General features: G+C 31.7%; 2 protein-coding genes across 2 annotated transcripts; one reads left to right on the forward strand and one right to left on the reverse strand.

Annotated features, from left to right (window-relative positions):
* Nucleotides 1-4,071: 4,071 nt before the first annotated feature.
* LOC143912551 (uncharacterized) lies at nucleotides 4,072-10,350 on the reverse strand. The gene is made up of 3 exons (XM_077431836.1): nucleotides 10,309-10,350; nucleotides 4,417-4,540; nucleotides 4,072-4,340 (listed from the first exon to the last, which is right to left on the reverse strand). Exons 1-3 carry the CDS (start codon nucleotides 10,348-10,350, stop codon nucleotides 4,072-4,074), a joined length of 435 nt encoding a protein of 144 aa, XP_077287962.1.
* A 1,787-nt stretch (nucleotides 10,351-12,137) lies between these two features.
* LOC143912552 (general transcription factor II-I repeat domain-containing protein 2-like) lies at nucleotides 12,138-15,440 on the forward strand. The gene is made up of 2 exons (XM_077431838.1): nucleotides 12,138-12,639; nucleotides 15,397-15,440. Exons 1-2 carry the CDS (start codon nucleotides 12,138-12,140, stop codon nucleotides 15,438-15,440), a joined length of 546 nt encoding a protein of 181 aa, XP_077287964.1.
* The last annotated feature ends 449 nt before the right edge of the window (nucleotides 15,441-15,889 follow it).

Here is a 15,889-nt window from a genome sequence, read left to right on the forward strand (position 1 = left end):
TCCGTATAAACGACGTCTATTTGGATTCGTTTGTCCATATAAGATGTGAGAGTACTAGTGAAATTAAGCAGGTTAGTCTCTACCGATCTCCCCTTAAAAAAACCATGTTGTTCAGGTATGAGTATGATTAATATACAATAAAATTTATGTACGATTTATAGATGTCTCGTTAATTTGCTAGTTTTTCAGTGTCTTGTAATTCAGCGACTTGTACATATAATAAAAATAAAAAAAATGCTGCATTGTTTGTAATTGGCCAGGAAGGCGCATTGGGGTTACCCGTAAGGCCTTCCTGGTATATGTAAAAAAAATAAAATAAAGTCGACGATCTAAAGCACATTGTGTTTAGGTAATCGATTATCTAAATTTCAATTTAGCCTAGCAAATGTATTGATTTGATTAGAGAATTGGAATCCTTCAAACAGCACGGGCCCTGAAAATCTGGAATTTATCACACCTGACTCTACTTTATATGTATTTACAAATGTTTTTTGTATATTTTTATTTTTATTCCAGTCTTTAAATTTGAGGATATATGTATATTTTTTCAGCCTTCGGTATTTTCTCAGAGGTCAATTTGACTGATGCGTCTGTCAACAGACAAAAGGGAAAGAGGCCATTTGGCCAAACAGTCACTTAGCGGGTTGAACGCACACATCTCTCTGTATGTACATATCTAGCTGTACAACAATCACTAAGGTTTTAAATGTATAGGGAAACAAATAAATACTTATATTTAAACAGTATTTATTAGTGACCGATGTATTGTATTGGTACAATGATGAAGCTGAACTAATTTGAGGGGAGAAAATATTCCCATTTTATTGATACGAATTCTGAGATAAAATACGCTGTCGTGAGATAAAAGTATATTCGATCATTAAATATATAAAAACTCAAAACAATTAAGACAAACATTGGCAACATCCACCTTTTTATAAGCATGAGAAGCTTTTTTTTTATTTTGCTTACTGATTTCCACTTTGTTCCACAATACGTTCAAGTACAAATTTTGCTTCAAAAACATAATAATTCTTATATAAAGGTGTCAGGATAGTATTTGAGTATGAGTTATTTTAAACTAATTTTTGTTTAGTTGTGAACAACAGAACTATTGTAAGCACACAAGGTTCTCACTAATGTTATTTAAAAATATTAACATCCTAGTGTAGGTCTATAATTGTATTACTAATCCTAATTGGTCTATAAATCCTACTCCTGTAGAACAATAGGCTAAGATAATATACGTACTACCTTACACTAAATAAAAGTACTAAGTAGCCAGCAGTTTGGCTTAATGGTAGCGTATATATTTAGCACCACTACGATCACTGGTTTGATTCGCCAATAAACTGCTGGTTAGATTTGGTGGTTTTGGGACTCCAAATCGATCGTTTCTCTATCAGAGTTTGCCAATTTTATCTGATCATTTCATTTATCTGATCATTAAATCAATCCAAAAACAGTTCTAAATCAAAATCAACATAGTTCAACTACCTATTAGAATGTATGTAATAGATAATACAGTCATAAAATTGGATATCTACATACATTCAAACTTGAAATGATGCAGTTCTTCAGTGATGTGAATCAATTTGCAATATAGCGTTGATAATGCGAAAGTAATGGTACGATAAGGGATTCAAATTGAATTCTCCAGTTTGGCAAATTGATTTTAGTATAATATATATAAATTCGCTTAAAATGTAATTGTTCGATTTAAATAAGAATATTTTGGATACGGTTGAGAACACCTGTAACTTATACTAATTTAATAACATCCGCGATCTACACGATAAAAAGTATCATATATATATATATCGATAAATACATATATATAATACAATAAAAAGTTACTTTTTACTTTTAGGACTTTTGAACATTTTGTCGCTTGAACGTTATTTCCGTGAACATTTTGTCGCGGGTACATTTTGTCAGTGCACTAATTTTCGGGTACATTTTGTCGTTGAACCTTTTGGACTTGAACCAATTGTCGTGTAAAATTATAATATGTATATGTATGTATCTACTTACATATGTACTTATATAAAGTGTTTGTAAATAAAAAACATATGAAATAATAATAGGTCTTTAATTAACCATATTGATTTGTATACACGTACATATTGTTAAACATCAAATGCAAATACGCAATAATTTTTCATTATAAGATTATATCAAAATATTATCATTTGTGCAAAAACGTATATAAAAAAGTTCATAAAAATACAATATTTTTGAATTTTCATAGAAAAGTAAAAAAATATTATTCGGTACGTAAAAAATTTACGATTTTAAAAGGCAGCTTTTGAATTTGATACAAGAAAACTTTACCTAACAATATAAAATGTACAGTAAATAACATCAAAACTATCATCTTGGATGTGTAGATTAAAAAAAAACAACAATCAGATTTTAATCACAGTATCGGTCGTAAATTAGAAATAGGTTTGTGAATTTCTAAATTATAAATTATACAAACTAAATGGGAAGTTGGATGTAAATGTTAAATGTTTAACTTATTATGTTAAAATTCAATGTCGGCGATAAACTTTCAATCTATTTACAAACAGTACAACTACATATGACACATGGAAAAATATCTAAATGAGTATTTACAGCGATGAATGCCTACATGAACATTTATTTTAACCCTTTGACTGCTACAACAACGATAAAATGTTTTGAAATCGGCGAAGATTGCTACGACGATCGTTGTTGTCGTCATTAATTGTCGTATTTCAATACTTTCTTTGCCAGCGCATCAGTGGCACGAAACATTTTTTTTATATACGTATTTATATTTATTTTTCAATCAAGCTTTATAAATATTTATCAATTTTTTAAAAGCTCTTCAATTTCGGGTTCATCATCAAAGTAAATTTCGGGTTCGTTGTCATAGTCATATAAGGAGTTATTACTTGGGAATTGATTATTGTCGATAAATTCATTTTCAGAATCAGTAGAGCTGCTGATTTGTCGAGTTCCTCAGCGAGGAGCTATTATTTCGCTTTCGTCACTTTCACTGTCCGATATCATTTTGCAGAGTTAAAATAAATGGCAAAAAACAATAGAAATCCGCTTTCAATTATATAGGTCACGAGACGTCACGAATTCGTGCAATCAATCAAATGCAACTGAAATGCATACAAAATGTTTATGATACATGTTGAAAAATTATTTGATTATTAGAAACTTCGCATCCTTGTGTGTCTCGCTCACACGTACACAATTAAAACCAAGAAAGAAAGAGAGAAAGACCGCTACCTGTTTCAAATGTATCGCATGTTTTAACAACGACAAATACATCGATGTCTCAAAATAGATTATTGAAAAAAATAATGCGTCGAAAACAATCGTCAAAACTTATTAAGTGTAAATATGTAGGTATCTCTTTCGCACGCACGCATGTAAAAGCAAGACAGAAAGAGAGAGCGCGAGTCCACAACTGCTTCTTAAAAATGTATATAAAGTATTAAAAAATTTACGCGCGTTCGGCGAAGTAAGTATGTAAAAAAATATATTATATTTATTTTTTATAAAGTAATTACAAATGTTAGCATTTTTCGCTTGGACATTGAAAAACCTCGTAGCAGCCAAAGGGTTAATGACATAACCTAACCCAACCTAACCTAAATCAGATTAATTTAGATTGCACTTCCAAAACGTTTGTTATTCACCCGTGCATACTGAAACACTGAAATCATTTGGCAGTAAACATATTATAAGTATTGTATGTAAATATATTACCTATCATTTACTTCTAATAACTAAAGAGTCCGCAGGAATTAGGCGATCATCGAAATTTTAGCATTTATTTAAAAGGAACAATATTACAACAATTAATTCTTGCATTATTATAACGTGACAGTGATCTGGTATTAAAATGACTGGAATTAACTAATTACTAATTTATTAAATTCATGGTGGGGAAATGTTGTCACGGTAATGAAGAAAAAGCAAAATTTTTTTATATCATATGATTAAGAAACTCTTTCCTGTGGACTCGTCAATTTTTTATGCAAAAAAATAGAAGCATTCATTATAAGGCAGTTTCCGTCTATAATAATATTAACTAAGCCAATTGAAGGAAGTCAAAAAATTTTCAAAAGTTGGTAAATCCCCATTCATTGAGAACGTTAAGATGGCATCGACGAGGAAAACTGCACCGTTGATGAAGGCCATTGCAGCTTTTCCGAATTGCATGTCTCTATATTCGCCCTTTGATGAGTGTTGATAAGCTTCGATGGTCCATGCACCCGATGCAACGAACAGAGTGCAACCGATCAGAGAAAAGAAGATGTCAATGCGTATGTCGATTGGCGCTTGCAATACGTATCCTAAAATGATAACCAAATTAGCATACGAACAATAGACGACAGTGTGATAATTAGTTTTATTAAGGTATGTAAATACCGGCAGCCAGTCCAATCATGACGATGATGAAGCCAAAAAACGTTCCCGTTGTCAGTATGGCTCGGTGAATGTCTCCGCATTCGAAACTGATGTAGTGGATACCGAAGCATATGCATGTCAACGCCTGAAAAATTATACATATGTATATTGTTAAATACCTTTGTAATATATTATTATACAGTTGAATAAAATCATCAGTACGGCATGTATATATGTATGTATCGGAACCGACTCTGATATTTATTTAATGAAAAATGAACAGACAACAGATGTACAAATGCATAAAAATTATGAATAAATGTAGCAAAATAACATCTGAGCCCAATTATAGATTTTTACAAATGACATAAAATGGTACATAGAGATAAACAAACGAAAAAGTGCATAACTTAACATAAAGTTATATAATATTGGATAAAATTTAAAGGTTGTGGCTATTTGCAGGTACTATATCTGCAAATTATTGGCTATTTGCAGGTACTATATCTGCGAATTATTGGCTATTTGCAGTTACTATATCTGCGACAGGCGCAAAGCCTTCTGCGCATGCGCGTGAACTGTCACTGTCAGCGTGTTTACTGTTAAAATTTTGTCTTAAACCTCTTTATATTTAGTTCGAACTCGTAAAGTGACGTAGAGTAAAAAATATAATCCAAATTAGTTAATATTATTAATTGTTAAAAAATTATTATCCTATACAACGTATAGTACCTACATACAAGTACAAGCCGCGAAGTAGCTAAATTATATACATCTATTATAATAACGTGCGAAATTTGTTTGCCTCATGTATAATGAACGATTGATTAAACAAGTCTATTTAACAGTAAACACGTTGACAGTGACAGTTCACGCACAGTCACAGCATCGCAGCAGATTTATTCAAATGTGTAGTAGAGATTTGCAATATTTTAACACGTTTTCTGACATCATATATTATCCAATATCCATCATACATATATGTATGTATATAATAGCGGTCTCCGTGACGAGCCGGAATGTGAAATGCCGGAAAACGCAAATATCGGAAGGCAAAGATCGAAAATCGAAAGATCTTAAGTCGAAAGATCAAAAAAAAGGGTGCATGGTAAACGGTACATACTCACTTAATTTGCGCGAGCAGGATACAACAGGAGCAAGAGGAACAGGCTTTTCCTCCCATGAGGTAGACCTCTATTTGATGGTGGTAGATTTCTATTTGATGGTGTTTTATATTGTTTACATGTAGTTATATAGGTAGTTTTTACCATTGTTTTTTAAATTAAATATAAATATAAAATTAAATTTATTAAAAATGTATTTGACAAAAATTTGTCCGCGTATGGATCGAACACAGAACCGACAAATTTATTTTAATTTAATAACTCAATATGCCAACACCCATGCGATGATATTTCATCGGGTTTAACACTAGTAAAGTTGTACATATAATATTGCATCAATAACATTTATATTTACACAATGTAAAAATAAAGATTGGTGACGATAGGTTTAGATAAGAAAGTTTATATATACAGTTAATGTTATACACAACGTCGAAATCAACATCGGAATTATTTTTAACCGATACTTTTAAGAACAAAAACAACTTTGTAAATAGGCGTGGTTGTCATCGTGTTTTCACAGACGGCGGCAAATAAAATGCTGGCTTCTTCTTGTTTAACTTTAAAATTCAAATGGCCAAGACTGCAGTGTTGCCTTTACATATTGAGATTATATGTAAATAATTATCATACTCAAAACCAGCAAACGAACGAATTCCGTAAAGTAGACAGTGTCGCACATGCTTTTGGCTAGTAACTATATATATTTATATTATATATATAGTATACAATGTACATACATAACATGTCTGCATTATTTATCTCGCATAAACGAACTACATATATACAGATGTGACCATGTTTGATTATACTCCAAAGGAAGCTACTTGGCTAGGTCCAAATTACTACATACATAGATGCTCAAACAACATATACTGACGACATACTGATGCTATATTCTTCTTTAAGCTCATAAATGGTTTCCTTGATTGTTCTGATTTACTGAATAAGGTTAATTTCAGAATCCCAGTTCGGTACTCTAGACGCGTTGCACTCTTTTCACTTGATCCTTTCAATACTAATTCCCAAAAATATTCTTATCTGCAGCGCGTTTATCGTATGTTTAACGGAGAGCTGAATGAGGTTGATGTATTTGGTATTTTCCTACATCAATTCAGGTCTAACATCAAGAGAATCTTGACCGATTGATTCATTTCTTCTCCTATTCTATTTTTCCAATATTTCCAATATTTTTATACTTTAGTTTAGTTATGTAATGTGCTATTTAATCATATTATAGCTTTCATTCTTTTCCTTTTCATTTGTTTATTTTGTATTTACCTTTTTCATTTGTTTTATATTTGTAAATTTCAATTTCTTCTTATATTCTATTTTATAATCTTTTTCCAATATTTTAATACTATAGTTTAATTATGCAATGTTCTACATATTTTGTCATGTTAAGCCCTTATTTTCTTTTTCATTTGTTTTCCTTATATTTATCTTTTTTATTTTTTTTTTATAATTTTTGTACAAATCTGTAATTGGACTCGGATGTTACATATATTATATATTTACTATTTGTTTTTTTATACATATCTATGTACATCCCGTTGTCTGTTGATTTTTCTATAAATAAAATAAAAAAAAAAAAAAAAAAAAAATGTATATGTACATACCAGGGGGCGTGCGGTGAAAATCTCTCTGTTTTTTTCGTACAGCCTTACTTAATATGCGCGAGCAGATACATATAAATTTTTCTCTATGATGCATAAATAGAATGCATCATAAAAGAATGCGGCATAAAAGCGGCTTTTACTTTCGGCAGAAAACATTTGGGGACGTCAAAAAATCTTGTTTATATCGGAATAAAAATGGAAAATATTCTTTGCATACACCTTATTGATTTATAAAATATAAAAAAAATAAGCTTATTTTTGAAAAAATATGTATGTATGAAACAAAAAATATACGAACTTTCGGAAAAACTAAACGTTACACATCTGTTTTTGAGACAAAATAAAGTAAAGGGGACCTATCTAACGATTCGTTCCATAGGATGAACAATTTCTAAGAATTTTACCCAAGGCATACCACTTAAACACCAAAATATACTTGTTTCGAAATAATAAAATCTTTTTTTTTTCAAAGCACATTGCAGCGATTATTTTATCAGTAACCCAAAAGTAACATACATAAGAAATAAACGTAGCATTCATAGATCCATAGTATCTCATTAATCGTTAAATTCATAATATTTTTTAAATTCACACTATTCCTTAATTTAGGGGGGCGAGCCCCCCCTATTACGTCCCTGAAAAAAATGCATAATATTTTCAGTTAATGTTAATTGAAAATTGGGATTTTGGGGAGGGGGCCCCTATCCTATATTTCTGTATAAATACATGGTTGTGTCTAGGTTAGGAATAGATTTTATATTAGGAAAATGTTTAAAATTGTGTATTTAAATCTTACTATATCGTCGAAGTACAATTAAATGTTATTCTGAAGTAAATTTAAATCGCTGGTTGATGATGAATCGTCCTATCAAAATTGTTTTAAGCAATTCAGTTTATATTATTCACAGAAATTTGTTTTTTCCCATTTTTATTTCAGTATGTAGTTGTTACATAGGTATTGGTATATACATATACATAATCTTGAGGTTGGAAATGGGCCCGGCAAAAGGGCCCACGCAAATGTTGAAACTTACATTTCGAGCCTAATAAAAAAAAGTTAACCGATACTTGGGCTGTTAAAGCAGGTATTAATTGTTTGTATATATCGTAAGAAATTCGTTTTGTTAAAATACCCAAACTTTAGGTCCCAAAGTGCAATATCCTATACATTTTTACACACGTGAAATAGTTAAAAATTTATTTAATTTTACTGAGGGCCCATATTTTCTAACAGATAGTGGGGCCCACATGCCATCGGGCATGTTCGCTTGTATGGCCAGTCCGCCACTGGTGATGATGCATTATGCTGCGTACGGACCAAACCAACGACGATTTTGGGCCAACTTTTAAAACCAGTAGCGTACAAAATATCGAAATAAAAATTAAATTAAAAAATTGAAATTAAATATCAAAATTCAGCTAAAGAGCGAGATTGAGCTAAAATTAGATCATCGTTGATGTTTTGAATTACAACAATGTTTTGAATTACGACGATACGCATTACAACCAGAGAAATACTATAATTTCTCTGATTACGAGCGAAAAAAAAACCTGGTTATTATTTCTTTAAAGTCATCGATATACTACTGTTATTCGGCCGTCGATGGAATATTTAACAAAAAAAACGTCAGTGTCGGATGTTGGTGATTTGTCAAAGGGTTTTTTTTTCTTTCGTCGAAATAAAATTAATAATCACACATTATCCGATAAATTTTACCTCTGAGATGTATTTAATTAATTGATTTATTTCAACGAGAGAAACAATTGAAGACTAAAAAAATTTCGATTGATGTACCGACAACGCATGGATTGCGACGATCGCTCGATCACCCATACTAATACATGATATATTCTCAGTAACTGTGCATTACGGGGAAGTAAAATAATAATTCTTTGATTTTTTTTTTGATCTTAGTGCGTATCTTCGTAAGTCAAAACATCTTCGACAAACAAAAGTCGAGGATTACCTGTATGTGAATATTGATGATCTAATTTTAGGTCAATCTCGAAAATTTATTTAAATTGAGCATGTTCTGTTTTTACTTTCAATATTTTATTTTAATTTTAATATGTCGATTATAATTTTATTTTGATATTTGAATTTATATTTAATAAAATGATAATAGTTTTAATTTTGATATTTAATTTCAATTTTTAAATTGAATTTTTATTTCGATATTTTGTACGCTACTGGTTTTATCCTGCTGGTTAAAACGATGAAGAGAAAACAATTGTGTGTTTAACAATAAATGAAGAATTATATAAGGAGTTATCAAAGGCAAAAAATAACCTCGATATTAAAAAAGAAATTAAAATCTACATGCTTGACAGGAGAAAAAGCCGATAATTTTAAAAAATTATTTTCGTCCCTTTTAACAATAAAACCAACTTCGATCGAAACTGAAAGAGTTTTTTCCATTGTTGGAAATTTTTGTACCAAATCTAGGCTTTCGGATTCTCATTTAAATATTTTAGTATTCTTAAGAAGCTACTTTAAATAAGTTTACTTTTATAATTACATTTTTTCAGTTCCAGTTAATAGATATATTATATATTGTTTACTTTTTTTTATATTTTGTAAATAAATAAATATATTTTTTTTATTAATACAAAATATATTAAATTGAAAAAAAAAATGTTTTTTTACACGTGTCCCGGGATCCCGGGTATTGCGGGAACGATCCCGGGCTCCGTCCCGTGTCCCGGGAATTGAAAAAGTCCGGGAAATCAGAAACCCTAGATACAACATATTAATAGCAAAACCAGTTTTCTCCCCTTAATTCGACATGGAAGTAGAGCACTCCAGATGTGGAAGATTTCGAGCTCAAACTCAAATCTTTCTAGTTAGTTGTGAACTATTTATGTAATAAATCAAGATTGATTGTCTCAAATCAACATTTATAGTTCTACATATTGTAACCTACCCACGAAATCAATCCAGAAGGCAATCGAGATATGCCCTTCCCAAAACACTACAAGACAGACAGTACATTGTAACTGCTCACACTTGATATCAAGTATGCATTAAAAAAATGTTTCAAGTGGCACATAAGACTTAAAAACATATAAAATTACTCCATCATATTATTCGTAGTGCCGAAAATGTGCGTATGGGTAAACCGTGGTCTTTTTAGAGCACAGTATGTGCTTTGATCGGTAGAATTACTCACCAGCTCCAAAAACTTGATGAAAGATAATCTGCTGATAGCCATGGTGAAGGTTTGAGGTGGTTCTGTCTGGTGCTAGTGATCGATAAAGAAGGGCGTCTCCCTGACGGAAGAGCAGACGACGACTACAAGGACCGACGACAAAAAAGCAGACTGTGCGAGCTGTTTGGGAGTGTGACTGTTTGGGACTTGTACCCAACCCATGCGCACAAAAATCGCTTGTTGCTCAAGGCCCGAGTGGTAGGAGATTCCAGTAAATTCTCAATCCATTCACTATAAAACAGTGATGGGACACCTTTTTGGAAGTACTTCGATAACACAATGCCTCAAGTCCACGAGAGGTCAGGTCGGGGACATATGGTACCCAATTCCAATGTTTGACTAGATATGAATTTATATTTCGATAACAATAGCGATCAGGGGTAGTATAATGTTTCAATTGTTATGCTATCATTTATGAGAGTAATTAACCTAGTATTGTTATATTAGTTGATTTAGAGGAAGTATGTACGAAAATATACCCACTTTTATGATCATCTACAGCAGGGGTCCCCATCCTTTTTGAGAAATGGGCCGATTCAGAAGTATGGAGGGCTGATGAAAAAAAATCTTATTGAAATCCAATTCACCATCCACTGCTGGATGATGACCTTCACAACGCTTCCATTCTTCTCTGTTTTGAGCTTCTCTTATCCATCTCGTTCTTCACCTTTTTATAATTTTCCATCTCTCTTGTGAACTTCCCTGCACCTGTTTACTCGGATACCATTCGAGTAATTCTTTCGCCCATTCTTCGAGCTAAGTGGTCCACCCATTACCATTTAAATCTTTTCACTCTCTCCACTATATCAACCCCTATACCTTTTTCATGCACTTGTCTAAAAGGACAAATTCAACTGCCATAACTTTAATAAAACTTATGTAAAAACACTAGCTTTTAACGAAACTAAAAAAATGTTTATTAAACATCATTCTCAAATACTTCAACATCTCATATCCAAATGGCCCACTTCTGTAGAATTGGTTTTGTTTAATACTAACTCAGGGCTGCTCCTAAGGGGTGATTTGAGGGTGCAAAACAACAGGAGGCCAAAGCCCCAAAGGGCACCAAGCTCCATGAAAAAAATATTGGCTTCCGTTAAACAAAAAATGACGGCTTCCGTTAAACAAAAATTGAAATAAATTTATAACGTCACCAATGTCTACGTTACACGTGCAGGATGGATTAGACCAAGCCTGGGCAAACTGCGGCCCGCGGGCCGCATGCAGCCCGCCACGCAATTCCATGCGGCCCGCGTGATTATTTCCAAATTACTTATTTTCCTTCAATTTTTTTAAAATAGTGTTTATTCATTTTTTTTAATATATCCGTGAAGTGATTATAATACAATCCCATGTATTATAATGTATCCGTGAGTATAATTTATTATAATGCAATCACTTTAATCGACTTGTGACTTGTCACGGGGTTGGGTTGTGTGCGGATAGTCTTATCTGCAATTCGTGCGATTCGAATTAGCGCGGGAAGTCCTACGATGTGGGCTTTTTTTACCTAAATTCATGGTAATTCCATTGTGAACCATCCATTCGCCAGGTGTTAAATCATAAAAATAATCCCTAAGCCTTTTTTGACCATTTTGTGAGTATCTTTCGACTGGCCAACACGGGTAGGTAGTGACGGGTAGTGAAACACACAATTTATCAGCTTTCTTGAAGATCTTGATGCAGAGAACACAGATATTCCATTTCACAGCCATATTTGATGGTTAAGTTTAGGGAAAGTACTTCAAAGAGTGTGGAAATTAAAGGATGATATAATTTTATTTTTAAAAATGAAACATATAACTGATTTTCCAGAATCCACTAACAATGACTGGCTTTGTGATTTTGCTTTTACTTTGGACATCATAACACACCTGAACACTTTCAACTGCATTTTACAGGGTAAAAATGTATATGCTCACGATTCGATAAAAAGCTTGAATGCATTTAATTTAAAACTCCAACTGTTTCAACGTCAAATATTAATTAAGAAACTGGATCACTTCCCAACACTGAAATCATTAAATATTGTTGAAAGTAAAATTAAAAAATACGGAGACACCATCAAAGCTTTAAGTGACTTCCGAGTAATTGAAAACAGCCTAGCAATAATCCGAGATCCGTTTTTAGCAAATGTTGACAACATTCCGAGTGAACTACAACTGGAAATTTTAGATTTACAGTGCGATAGAGATCTGAAATATTTATACCGCCGTGAAGAAATCTGCAAATTTTATATTTCCCTGAATTCTGAAAGATTCGGAAAAATTAAAGACTGCGAGAAAAATGTTGGTCATTTTCGGATCGACATATGTATATATGTATGTATGTATGTGAGCAGACATTTTCCGTAATGAATTTAAATAAAAGCTCCTTAAGATCAAGCATTACAGATCAACACTTACAGGCAGTTTTAAAAATTTCTTCTACCAAATTTAAACCTGATATACAGAAAATGTCGACAGAAATTAAAATAATCATTCTCATTAAAATTTTAACCTTATTAATTTGTTTTATTGTAGTTATTTAACGCACACACACATACATGTATATATATATATATATATATATATATATATATATATATATATATATATATATACAATTTTAATTTTATTATAAATAATTTTTTTTTTATAATTTCAATAATTTTTTTTTTTTAATTTTTATTTTACTTACTATTTTTCTATTAAATTATTATATATTTTAAAATTAAATAAATTTTTTTAATTAATTAATCTTATTTTATATTCAAATATTATTTCATATTCAAATATATATATATATATATATATATATATATATATATATATATATATATATATATATATATATATATATATATATATATATATATATATATATATATATATATATATATATATATATGTATATATATGTATATACATATATTAGGAGTACCGGAAAAAAATCCATTTTTACTCTATCTATGTTTTTAATAACCACAAAAAATTATCGGATTATAGAACTATCACAGAAACTTATAAATTACCACAGAACTATCACAGAGAATATAGGAACATTTTAAAGGATCGGAAAAACAAACAATGGTTTTTGTCCTGCACGCACGAAAAAGAAGAGTGATGGAAAACATGGTTTTTTGTCCATTTTTCAGGGAAAAACGCTATCCTTTTTATACCTCAAACCATAATATGGTTTTTTATTTACCAAACCTCGCTCCTTCATACTTTTACCTATTTAGTTCCATGGAGGCCACATTAAAAAGAAAAAAAAATCAACAGCGTGAGTGATGTGGTAAACCAAATATTAACATTTATTAATTCAAAACTGGCAAGATTTTTCAAGAAAAGGATTGAAATATCGACAAAAAGATGGTAAAAAGTCATGAAAATTAGAGGAGATTATATTTTGGAGTAAAATGTGCAAAAAAAAAATGAAAAACTGAATATTTAAGTTGATGGAAAAAATGGATTTCTTTCCGGTACCCCTAATATATGCAGCCCGCCGACTCATATAAAATATCGAATTTGGCCCTTCAGTAAAAAAGCTTGCCCAGACCTGGATTAGACTGGCAGCCGTGCCTGTGCCGGGTACTAAGCTCAGTGTTGTATGGGTGGGTATGCATTGTTGCCCACGTCCCGAATGAATCCACCGATTGTGGATTCATCCAGGACGTGTGAAACAGTGCATACCCGCCCATACAACGCAGAGCCTGAAAATCCCTGAAAATTCGGAATTCATCACACCTGACTCTACTTTATATTTACATATGCTTTTTGTATATTTTCATTTTTATTCCAGTCTTTAAATTTGAGGATATATATTTTTTCAGCCCGCGGTATTTTCTCAGAGGTCAATTTGACTGATGCGTCTGTCAACAGACAAAAGGGAAAGAGGCCCTTTGGCCAAACAGTCACTTAGCGGGTTGAACGCACACACTTGACACTGTTCACAATCAAACCGATCAAATATTTTCGCGCTGGAAAACTCCGCAGTAAAAATAATAATATCTTCGATTTCGGTACTTATTTTTGGGGAAGTCATTCTTAGGATGAGGCGCGCGTGCCCCGTTAAAAATGGCTGTCGAACCGACATCTGCATTCTTCCCACGATCACCCCCGCAAAATATGATTGTGCAAACATGGCCGCAGCCGTGATCTTTACATTGTAAACACCGTGTAGATACAGTGCGGGCGAAAAGTGGCAATCACCATATATTTTACATGACATTTGTCAAACGAGTTCCGCTTTTAAAAGGTCGTTGTACATATGTACATCAGAGAAATGTAATATTAATAGAAGTGGCTTTAGGTGTTATATTGTTGTCAAGTGACATTCAGTCCACGGACAGATCTAAATAATTTTAGCATTAGTCGTATTTGATGCTTGGTGCTCGACGTATGTCCGATAAAAACTTCTCTGTTTGTTTATATTACTCGCAAGATGGGTAAGCATCGGTAAAAATTGCACAATACATTCAAAAACACACAATAAACAACATGGGATATATTTTCATAAGTAAATTGATCCGATTGTATTCCGTGCGATGTAGCGTATTTGTATGTACCGCGTAAAATTGACAACAATTAGTTATTCGTCTATTCTTATTACATCTCTATGTATGTACATATCTAGCTGTACAGCAGTTTTATCTCACTAAGGTTTTAAATGTATTGGGAAACAAATAAATACTTATATTTAAACAGTATTTATTAGTGACCGATATTTAAAAATATTGATGGATGGTATTAGTACAAATGATGAAGCTGAACTAATTTGAGGGGAGAAAATATTCCCATTTTATTGATACGAATTCTGAGATAAAATACGCTGTCGTGAGATAAAAGTATATTCGATCATTAAATATATGAACACAAAATAATTAAGACAAAAATTGGCAGCATCCACGTTTTTATAAGCATGAGAAGCTTTTTTTTATTTTGCTTACTAATTTATGTTCCACAATACGTTCAAGTACAATTTTTGCTTCTAAAACATAATAATTCTTATTTAATGGTGTCAGGATAGTATTTAAGTATGAGTTAGTTTAAACTAATTTTTGTTTAGTTTTGAACAACAGAACTATTGTAGGCACACAAGGTTCTCACTAATGTTATTCTACAACATTTAAAATCCTAGTGTGGGTCTATAATTGTATTATTAATCCTAATTGGTCTATAAATCCTACTCCTATAGAACAATAGGCTAAGATAATATACTTACTACCTTACACTAAATAAAAGTACTAATAAATGCACCCGGTATCACCCGAATATGCACGTCAAATTAAATAAATTAAAAATTTCATAATAATTTCTTTTAAAAATTTAGAAATTTTCCTACTTATATGTATGTACATATCTTTAATAACCGTCCATAATGCAACAGTATGGCTCGGTAGTTGCGTTTATGTTCAGCACCGAGAGATTACTGGGTTCGATCCCGTGCTAATCTTTAATACTGCTGGTTAGACTTGGATATTTGTAACTCCAAGTCGATCGTTTCAAGTTCAGTACACTTCCAATTAACCTTTTTAAACGAAAACAAAAAATAGTGTGGT

The sequence above is a fragment of the Arctopsyche grandis genome, chromosome 6, assembly GCF_051622035.1.
Source record: "Arctopsyche grandis isolate Sample6627 chromosome 6, ASM5162203v2, whole genome shotgun sequence".
Taxonomy (NCBI): Eukaryota; Metazoa; Arthropoda; class Insecta; order Trichoptera; family Hydropsychidae; genus Arctopsyche; species Arctopsyche grandis.

Coding starts and splice junctions, on each gene's coding strand:
- LOC143912552 (XM_077431838.1), top strand. CDS start 12,138: ATGAAACATATAACTGATTTTCCAGAATCCACTAACAATGACTGGCTT. Junction 12,640..15,396: donor AGACTGCGAGAAAAATGTTG/GTCATTTTCGGA, acceptor ATTTTTGTTTAG/TTTTGAACAACAGAACTATT.
- LOC143912551 (XM_077431836.1), bottom strand. CDS start 10,350: ATGGCTATCAGCAGATTATCTTTCATCAAGTTTTTGGAGCTG. Junction 4,541..10,308: donor TCATCAAGTTTTTGGAGCTG/GTGAGTAATTCT, acceptor ATAATTTTTCAG/GCGTTGACATGCATATGCTT. Junction 4,341..4,416: donor CATGATTGGACTGGCTGCCG/GTATTTACATAC, acceptor TTATCATTTTAG/GATACGTATTGCAAGCGCCA.